At 33.5% G+C, this 10,715-nt stretch overlaps 1 protein-coding gene across 3 annotated transcripts in view; it reads left to right on the forward strand.

Annotated features, from left to right (window-relative positions):
• The window catches only part of LOC145981619 (uncharacterized), a 427,540-nt gene extending 420,161 nt beyond the window's left edge, over positions 1-7,379 (forward strand). For all 3 annotated transcript variants that reach the window (XM_083114992.1, XM_083114994.1, XM_083114993.1), the window contains one exon: positions 3,475-7,379. In XM_083114992.1, coding sequence (XP_082971118.1) covers positions 3,475-3,584 — 110 coding nt within the window. In that variant the 3' untranslated portion in view covers positions 3,585-7,379. The remainder of the gene's footprint in view (positions 1-3,474) is intronic.
• Positions 7,380-10,715: the final 3,336 nt, after the last annotated feature.

The raw sequence follows: 10,715 nt of genomic DNA on the forward strand, positions 1-10,715 counted from the left end.
TGTTACAGTGAAATATAGCATTTTGTAGGTTAGTCGCGTGTTACTCACAAATCCAAAATATAAAAAAGGAAAGTTAAAAATTGTACTTACGTATGTGAGTATAGTGCTCTTATTGTAGAATGACGTTTCAGAGATTGACTATCTCTTTCCTCAGGTTCGTATAAAAAACTAAGTACTTGGCATAGTACTGCGTCAAAAATGTAATATGAGGATGAGGTATGATATGAGGTAACTTTTTACCTGTGAATAGGCCTACTGTACAAGTTTTTTTAGGGAACGGCTTGGTTTTTACGTACTTCTAATAGCAAAAACTTAATATTTTAAATGTATCCTAACCAACCCTTAACCACAATCCTCATATTACATTTTTGACGCAGTACTATGCCAAGTACTTAGTTTTTTATACGAACCTGAGGAAAGAGATAGTCAATCTCTGAAACATCGTTCTACAATAGGAGCACTATACTCACATACGTAAGTACAATTTTTAACTTTCCTTTTTTACAGTGAAATATAGTAAAAGTATAATACAATAATAAGATGTCCATAAAATGCATGGTTACTGTGGAATATAATAAAATATCATGTTTGTTCATTGTGCAAATCAAGTGTAGCCATGACAATCCTATGGTGTCTCATATCTCATGGCATCGTTCAAGAGAAGAAACCATCCATGAAGGGGAAATGAGAAAATAAGCCTTTATAGAGGCTGCTGATGCATTGTTTGTTAATTTTAAAAATAAAAGTGAAATAATTTCTACCATAAAATCTATTCAGCTTTCGGTAGCCAATATTTTTCATTTCAACTTGATTAATCCACAATGTGCTCGATGGTATGAGGATGGTTTTAGTGATTTCAAAACAAAACCAGAGCTGCTGAAGATCATCCCTCTAAAAGGGCATACTATGGGGACGGTTATTTATTAAAATATTAAAATATTTATTTCCTCATAGCATATTCCTGTGTGCAAAATTGTGGATTTGACAGTATATGGTGCTCCAGCTATGAAAATGAGTGTCAACCTTCTCATTAACATGGAAGAAGCAAGAGGATAATTTCTAATTTTACTCTGCTTTGAAAGAAAAGTATTTACATATTTAATATTGTCTTTTTGAAATGACTTCCTCTGTATGTTGCATAGAAATTATAAAATATTAATTTGATTATACATCTTAAAGTTATATAAAGAAATAATCATTAAAAAATTCAGTCCACACTCAGTAGCTCTCCATGAGTTATGAAATGTTGGAGACCTCTGCTCTAGGGAATAGGCTATTTTTAAGTTTTTAATTGCGAAATTCACCAAAACAGAAAAAATCATATTTCTGCCAATTTACCTTGCAGCAGTGTTTGAATTGAAGAAAATGCAGAGGAGGGGGGGACTTCAGAACTATTGATCAGTGGCGGCAACTTGGGGGGGGGGGCAACTGGGGTAGTTATCCCCTTTTTGCTCCAGCACTATGCCCTCTAAATGTCAACTTGACTACAAAGAAAAAAGTAAACTGTCCAACCCCCCTCCCTCCCCTTCCCACAGTTTTGGCATCCAATTGCCGCAACTGATTTAGATGTATGAATGATGAATGATGCGTTGCAGCATTTCAGAAAATTTTGTCACAGGAAAATCGATCGTCCCTGTAGGTAGAGTTGAAAATTATTCGAAAAAGGCTTTTGAGGAGGGGTTCAGTTTTTTTCCATGGCTTTTTTCATTGGGCTTCTTTCGACTTTTTCCCTTTGCATAATTTGGCAAGTACAAACCTCAATACTCACAGCTGAAACTGCAACTGAAGTAGGTTAGCCAAAGTTGATAAGAAGGCCAAAGAGCCAAAATATCCATTTAAAAAAAAAGCTGGCATTTTATCATAAAGAAAATCATACATTCAAAAAAGGCTGGACAATTCTCTATTAGTGTTGATGCAGATTGATGAAATGTCATGCAAGGAATGTCAAACATTTTGTTAATTTTCATTATTGTTGTTGCCACTGCTTGACCACTCTCGAACAGATCCCTTTGATTCTTGCTGAACATAAAATAAACTGCATCCATGAAAGATTAAAATGCAATGGCTGCACCTTTTATCACATCGTGAATAGCAAGCTCGAATTTATGATTCAAACAGTGAATGACTGTCATGCCATCCCAAATAATAATAAAGGGGGGGGGGGTTGTTCCCTGGCTGGGAAGGAAAATATAAATGCAGAGCCGGGGATGAAAAAAGTAGAAGGGGGGGAATTGCCTAGCTTCCCCCTCTTCAATTCGAACACTGCCTTGCAGGGCCTTTTCCAGAATTTCCCATTTGGCGTTTTTAGTACATTTTAAGAGACAGAAAGGCAAACTTAGTGACCATAAAGTAAGCCTTTCTGAAACATGTTGAGACATGTCACGAAACTTTTGGAGTGGAGAAGAGCAATGGGGGCATTTGGATAAATCATTTCTTGCCTTGTGGCGAAGTTTTATATTGTGAATGATGTGTAATCTTCAGGTGTTGGAAACCTATCTTTATTCTCAGCTTTCACACATTATGCAGTGATTAATATACTGAAACCTGTATTTTGTAAATTTTGAAAATAATACATGCATATACTTTTAACTAACAATTCAAGAAGTACGAGGTTCATTAAGAAAATGAAGACCGTTTGGTTATACAAAATGAAAAACAGAATATTTATTGGAAAACAACAATTCTGTTACATACCTGAAGCTTCCTTCACTTCTCTACATAATCACCTCCTACATTTAAACATTTGTCATATCTGGACACGAGCTTCAGAATTCCCATGTTATACTCTTCTGCCGCCAGTTCATTAAGCCAGGTGGTCACTGCATTCTCCAACTCTTCATCACTTCCAAAACGTTTATCGCCCAGAAACTCTTTCAGCTTAGGGTGAAGGTGAAAATCGCTAGGAGCAAGGTCCAAACTATAGGGTGGACGATGAAAAATTTCCCATCCGAATTGATCCAGCAATTCTTGAGTTGCACGAGCAATGTGAGGGCGGGCATTGTCGTGCAGAAGCACAATTCCTCCAGAAAGCATTCCTCGTCTCCTGTTTTGGATGGCTCGCCGTAGTTTTCTTAGTCTCACAATAACGATTTGCATTGATCGTAGTGCCTTTTGGTGGAAATGCGCTAGCAGTCTTTTGTTTGAATACAGTGACCACCTGGCTTAATGAACTGGCGGCAGAAGAGTATAACATGGGAATTTTGAAGCTCGTGCCCAGATACAACAAATGTTAAAATGTAGGAGGTGATTATGTAGAGAAGTGAAGGAAGCTTCAAGTATGTAACAGAATTATTTTTTTCGGATAAATATTGTGTTTTTCATTTTGTATAACCAAACGGTCTTTATTTTCTGGATGACCCTCATATATAATTTTTAATCTTATTTTTACATGTGAATATATCTGTTCCATGCTGTTTCTCAGCAATTCTCAATAATAGGACATAATTACATCTGTTTGCTTGATTTCTTATCCAGGCCACCATATTCGCCACAGCAGGCAAGACAAGCGAAGGGTAAGGGGATGGCAAAGTCATCAGTCACCACACAGTAACCATCAGCAACCATACATTGGTTGCTGTAGCTAGTGTGAGCAAGTTATAGTAGCTAAGTGAGTTGTACATAATATGACGCTGTTAATAATGTGTGTTAACTCCATAACTGCCAGATTGCCTCAGAAGAATTTTTTTTTAAAAAAATATGAATTGGTTCTTTTGGAATGGCATTTGCTCATTTTTGCAAAGAGTAAGTATTTGCTTTCATTATTAGAAAGTAAATTTGTATTTTATTGTTTTTAAAGTATCCAGTTTATCTGCTTTACTCGTAATAAAACTAGCTTTTAAAAGATGATGCTCTCCCAGGTGCATTGAACTGTACCACGAAGGCACATAAGGGGTGCGGAGATTTTCAATCTTAGGCATTGTGGAGGTAATGTGATCAGCATCAAACTCCAGTTGCCTTTACTTCCTGTGCTGTCCTCAAGTACAAAAGTACATTCAACATGGCAGATGTCCTACCAACTCTAAACCTCTTGTTATTTTTATAATTTATTAGGCCATTATGCACTTAGGAAAACACATAAGTAGGTATTTCGAAATGTACCTTTGAGACATTATTATAAAAAACTGAATTTTCAAAGTTCCTTATTGATTACTTGCCTCAACACTAATACGTCAGTGTTCAGATTGAAATGGGCTCCTCCTTTCTCTGAGACCATCATACGGACAAAATGTATGTTATTTTTAAAATAGACACAAATCTTCAACATAATCAAATATAATATAATGCCCGTGATATCAGAAATAATTGGAATTAATTTGTAATTTCAAATCTTACAATCTACTGTGGAGGAGTTCTCATTTCTATACAAGACAAATATATTTTTAAAATTATTCTCTAAATGTGCTAACGTTTTTTTGAAAATTGATTTTACAATTTGTATTCAAGAATACCTATTTATTAAGATGGGCAAATGCTTATCCTAAGGGTGCCATTGTTTTTATATAGCAACATTTGTGTTCACATTTATAGTCATGACTTGTTTATGTAAATATTCTTTGTGTATTTGTTTTGTAATGCCAGTCAATTTCCTTACACATGACGATATTTTAGAAAAATAATTTTTAGAACTTTTGGGTTCATTCCATATAACTCAAGCAGCAATTTTTTCTCTCAAATGTATATTTTAAATTTCTCTATTTAATTCCTGGAAAGTAATACTATTGCAAAATATAATTTAACTTTTTGCATGTCTCATTGCTTGCTTCATCCTTTGATATATAACGAAAATTTCATAATGCTTTTTTAAATAAAAAGTAAAAAAAAAAGTAAAGTGCTCCCCTGTGCTTTTGCACCATGCCATTAAGGCGTATAGGGGGTGTGGAGTTAGGGCCCCACACTTTCTTGATCACGGCCAAAGGTTGGGGTGATGTGATCCCACCAGAGTTTTCTCCAGGTACCCACTTTATACGACACTGAGTGGGTACCGGAGTTGCTTGAACAGGTGGAAAAAATTGGGTTCCAAAACCGGGGGGCAAAGACAGTATATTTCCATTTGTGGATACGGTTTAGCATAGTATAGGGGCAAAAGTGTCAAAAAGTGGGGGGCAACCGCCCTATCCTCTAGCCCCCTGCTCCTAATCACCACCACTGCTGCTGTGTACATTGAGGAAGAAGCTGCTGCAAGTAAACCAGGAATCATACACAGTACCCTTCAATTCAGATCTGTAAATACTGACAAACCCCTCATTTTAAAGGGAGATGGAAAATTTCATGTACCATATAGGAGAAGACGATCTTGTCCACCAAATATAATAACTTACACTGCTTATCATGCATTTTTGCAATAGGTAATAATATAATTTCCATGTAAATTGGTATCTGAAATACACATTTTATAATAGCCTATTTATAACATAACTAACTACAGTATTTACTCAAAACTTTGTGGTTATAAGATATATGCTGCTTGAGAAATACAAGTAAAATATAATTTTTTGTCTAAAATTTTTAGGTGAACCTTTTTATCCATACTGCCATTTTCCTGTCATTTTCATGTTTTTATCAATTTACCAGTTAGAAATGTGAGTAGAAACATTTCAGAAAAAATGAAGTTTGTAAATACTAGTTTATTTTATTCGATAATATTTTATATAAGAAATGCTTGAATTTTTAAAATTGTAGTTTTTAGGTATTTTTATTGTTTCTCTGTGTGTGTTGTGATAGAGTTTGAATGTTGATAATGTTATAGTTTTCAAAAGTGACAGAATGTAATATTTATATTAAGAATGTGTGGATATCTATATATTTCTATAATAAAATTAAAATATATTTTACAACAGAGTATCTTCAGTTGTGCTGAATTAGCTGCGTAAATATCCTGACATGGAGGGTATATTAAAACTTACTGACAATTTGTGAATATTGATACAAGCGATCAAATCTGAGTCTTTAGTATTTCAAGCCAATGCTATACTACTTGCATCCTTCATTCACCAGATCTCTTGTTTACGAAATAGACATTTTAATTATTTTTTCTTCAGATTTTAAGAAATTATTCTTTGTGTCTAGTTTTCGTAATATTCATATTTAATTCAATCTTTTATTTCACTTTATTCTAAACTTTTCATCTTTGCAAAATACTGCAAATTGAGATACCAAGTGATTCTCGAGTCTATAACTTTTTTAACTTAGAACTTTGTGTAGGTTTAGTGCAACTTATTGTTGTGGATGGAAGACTTGATGGGAAATTTATGTAACTTGCTTTGCAAATTTGCAGTAATTTTCCTGCAAATTCATTTTGATAAATGGGGTGAACATTAATATCAACTGCATTATGTGGAAGCCAGATGTTGGCTTGGTGACTTAGCAACAAAGCATTGGCATAGAATACCAAACATCCATGGTCGTCAGAAACTTTACATAACATTAAAAGTTTTAAGAAATTTTTTGTTTTGTTATAATATGACAATTACAGAATCAGTCTGTGGAAACCCTCATTTTTAATATTTTTTACTAATAGTTTCTTAAAATATATTTATTGGTATATATGGACATACTGGAGTATTATTTATTTACAGTATTCGCTTCTTATTAAATACTTCTTCTTTTTAAAAATAATATTTTTGGAAAAGTAATTTGAATGTTTGTAAAACAATTTTCTTATGCACACTAAACAAAATTTATGTAAAATACCTTGTGTAACACAATTTTTTTTAAGAGTTTTCATTAATTACGTTTAAAAGATAAGCTACTGGTTATTTGACAATATAAATTTTTTCCACAAAGCAGTTTTATAAAGACCCAGATGACTGCAATGTGCGTTCCATTGATGTTGAATACATTGGAGTAATTATAGAAAATATTGTTAGGTTATATTTTTCATTTTTATGGTGAATGAAAATACAAAATAAATTATTTCCTTGTGGAAATTTCAAAATTAAACAAGCCTGAAATCGTGAATGTGTTTTAAATGTATTTGGTAAGTAAAACTAATTGATACAATATTTAGTTCTAATCAAATGATTCAGTATTCCAATGGATTAAATTTCACAGCAAACATTTTATGCATTTGCATTAATTGGTAATAGGAATATGATATTATTACTAGATGATTAATATCATTAATATTTACCAAAGCTTAGTTATTATTTTCAATGCATATATTTAAATAGCAGGTTGTAACATTAACTATTAGTTACTGATACTCAGCCTAAGCAAACATTTTGTGTGTTGGAAAGAAAGCATTTTTTCTTGCACTGAATAATACATTTTTACTATCAACAGCAGTGATGTAATATATTTTTATATTTTTACTAGAGTGATATGAATGTTTGTGGATTGTGTGTGTTAATCCTGTTTTACATATACCTACAAATAAAACAATTCCCTTAAGTCATGAACTTTAATATTTATTTAAATTTCTTCAGAAATTTTATGTTCACTTTTAATTTTTCCAAATTGAAAAAAAAAATACAATTTATAAAATTGAAGTAGTAGCATTTTATTTAGAAGACAGTGGCTTTTTCCAGATGTTATGAAACATTCTCTATCTATGTCTAATGAAGTTGGTATTATTTTTGAAGTGCACTGCTGCATTTTTGCGAAGGCTGAGAGATTCGTTCTATAAGATAAAAAATAGCCTACACAAAGTTTTGAACTTTTCCAAAATTGGCAAAAGATGTGGCATACATAATCCTGCTACACAATCAAGAAGATGCATAAATTTCGGCCCAGGGCTCAGATTTCAAAATAAGTATGTTGGCAATTGTGGGAAAATACACCAAAAGACAAACTTAGTCAAATTCAAATCTTCCTCCAGGTGGCACTGTTTTCAAGTTATTGGAAATCAAATCCATCATGATCCATTTCATCCTATTAAACAAGTATCTTGTCAAGAACTTTGACAGCTGTCAAGAGAATGTTGTAACTTTTAAAGAAAGAAAATGAAGCCAATTTCACTAAAGACCTGCAATCGTACTTCTTACTTTGTCACTCTACAATAAATTCCATTCCATTTTGTAACATGAAATGTGTCGAATTTCCTTCAAGGTGATTGTGTTGCTTGTAATCATAAAGCTCTTCAGTACTCAGAAAGGCAGTGACTAACTTTGGATATTTTCCCATCGAGTCCATCAGTTCGTACTAAAGTTGTGACAATATAATTTCACTACATTTGAACCAATCAAATCCACGAATGTCTCCGTTTAATGTCGTAACTAACAACTAACAACTAGTAAATATGTTCAAGAGATGCTTTACTTGTTTATATGTAAACAACATCATTTTCAGTCAGTTGTGTCTTTCACCTTCCTTGTTTCCAAATTGAGCTATTGAATTGGATAGAAACACTTTACAAAATTATGTAAAGTTACTTTTGAGAACAATATAGCTGGTAATGATGGACCACTATTATATGTGGTCCATTCTAAAAGATAGATCATACCTGCCCCCTCTCGCACTGCAGAGTTTTGCGGTTTATAGATCCAGCACTGCAATAGATATGTCGGTATATATATATATATATATATATATATATATATATATATATATATATATATATATTAGCATCATTACCTTTCGAGTTTGAATTGGAGGTAATGCGATTCGAAAAAAAGAAAATCATATTTAGATCAATAAGATATTTTTATTTGTACAAAATGTAACACTAGATTTCTTCCTTCCAACCCACTTCCTAATTTGGTCATGCATCCATAGTCCAGACAAAACTTAAAGCGTGGCGTTCTTCCATAATTAGCTAATTCAGGGGAGACTTCAACTGGTTCACATTTGGGCAAAAATATACTTTCAACTATCCTGCTAGAGAGTGATATTTGTCTTAGTATCTAACAGATCTGATTCTAGAATGTTGTGAAAAGTTGCGAAAGGGTTTGGTAATACGAGCTGTGCGTTCAACTGGTCTACTACTGGAAGATGGAAGTTTTTCTGGAAGTATGCTAGAAGAATATGTTTTCGGTGTAGTCTCAATCACATCTGATTGTGGAGTCTTGTATAAAGCTGTTGTCCTGCGATCAGTAGGTTTGGAAATACGAACTGTGCTTTCAACTAGTTCACTTACGGAGGATTGAAGTTTATCTGGAAGTATTGTACTTGAAGAAGAATATGTTTTCGGCGTAGTTTCTCCCAGACCTGATCCAGGCATATTGTAAAAAGTTGTTGTCCTGTGGTCCGGTTTGGTAACGCTAACCGTGCTACTAGAAGTTGGAGGTATGCTTGAAGAAAAATATGTTTCAGGCGTGGTTTCTCCTAGGTCTGAACCTGGGATATTGTAGAAACGTGTTGTTCTATGATCGGGTTTGGTAAATCGAACGGTGCTTTCAACTGGCTTGCTGGTAGATGACTGGGGTTTCACTTCTGTTGGGGTTTCAGTAGAATATGAAGGTCTGGTTTCCTGCAATTCTGCTCCTGAAGAGCTGAGCACTGATTCGCAGAACCCTTGTGGAAGGATAAGCAGTGCTAAGGAGAAAACAATTCTGCTCTGAAAAATAGAAGAAAGAAATTTCTGTTAGCAATATCATTTTAAGAAAATCGTTAATGGCAACTAAAATACAACCACACACACAGACACGCAAGGAATTTTAAGAAAGCGCTCTTTGAAAACAATAAACACACGCAAGAAAGGTCTTGAATTCAAATTCCAAGTACAGCACGAATGTTTATGACTGTCGCGTGTCGAGTACAATTTTTATCGTCTCAATTAAAATTTGAAAACCACAAAATTGATGTGAATGGCAAAAATGCAAATTATCCCAGAGAGAAAACTGATATAGAGGTTTTGTGTAATTTGACCCATGTACATTATTTCACTACCACACATATACATACTGGCATCTCAGATTGTTATCGAAATATATTGATTAGCTCTAGTACTTGTGGGGAAGGTATTAGTCTATTTAGAGATATTACTATTACAAATGAAAAAGAGAGGTGGTGTCTATTTTTTCGTTTATATAACTACAGTCCTTATGGACAGAAGGAACTTTCAGATTTGTCTGCACACAAGGTACTTACTTTCTCATTTCATAAATTATAATAATACTTGAAGCAATATGAGTGTATCGTGCTTATTATACATAAATATAATGCACACAATTTGTGACGGAAATATTGTAATCACTCCCCACAAGTTTCTAGGACGAAATAAAACTGAATCAATGAAAATCAATTCTCTATCAGTCCCTGTAGGTGATCAGAGAGGTGATAGACTAGAGTACCTGAAGCCAAGGCCTCCCGTACCCCTCCCCCCCCCCTCCGAGATTTCTGAAAACAGTTAATGTATTTGAAATTGTAGCAATATTTTGTAACAAAAATATTGTTTTCTCTGACTTACAGGCCGTAAGTTAAAGCTATTATTATTATTATTATTACTAGGGGATGATGTAAATATGATTAAGAATAATGCTAAACTATTATTCAAAGCAGCTAAAGAGATAGGTTTGGAAGAGAAAACTAAATATATGCCTACAGACCAACGCCAAGTGTTAGGTAATAATCAAAATCTGATAACAACTCGTTTGAATCAGTTTCCAAATTCAAGTACTTAACAAATGAAAATTACATTAAAGAGAAAGTACAGTAAAAAACAGGCTTAATCCAGAGTTTAATATCTAAAAAACTAAAAGTTAAAATATACAAAACAGTAATTTTGTCTGTAGTATTATATGGATGTGAAACTTGGTCCCTTACATTGAAATATGAAC

The sequence above is a fragment of the Lepisma saccharinum genome, chromosome 29, assembly GCF_977018435.1.
Source record: "Lepisma saccharinum chromosome 29, izLepSacc3.1, whole genome shotgun sequence".
Classification (NCBI taxonomy): domain Eukaryota; kingdom Metazoa; phylum Arthropoda; class Insecta; order Zygentoma; family Lepismatidae; genus Lepisma; species Lepisma saccharinum.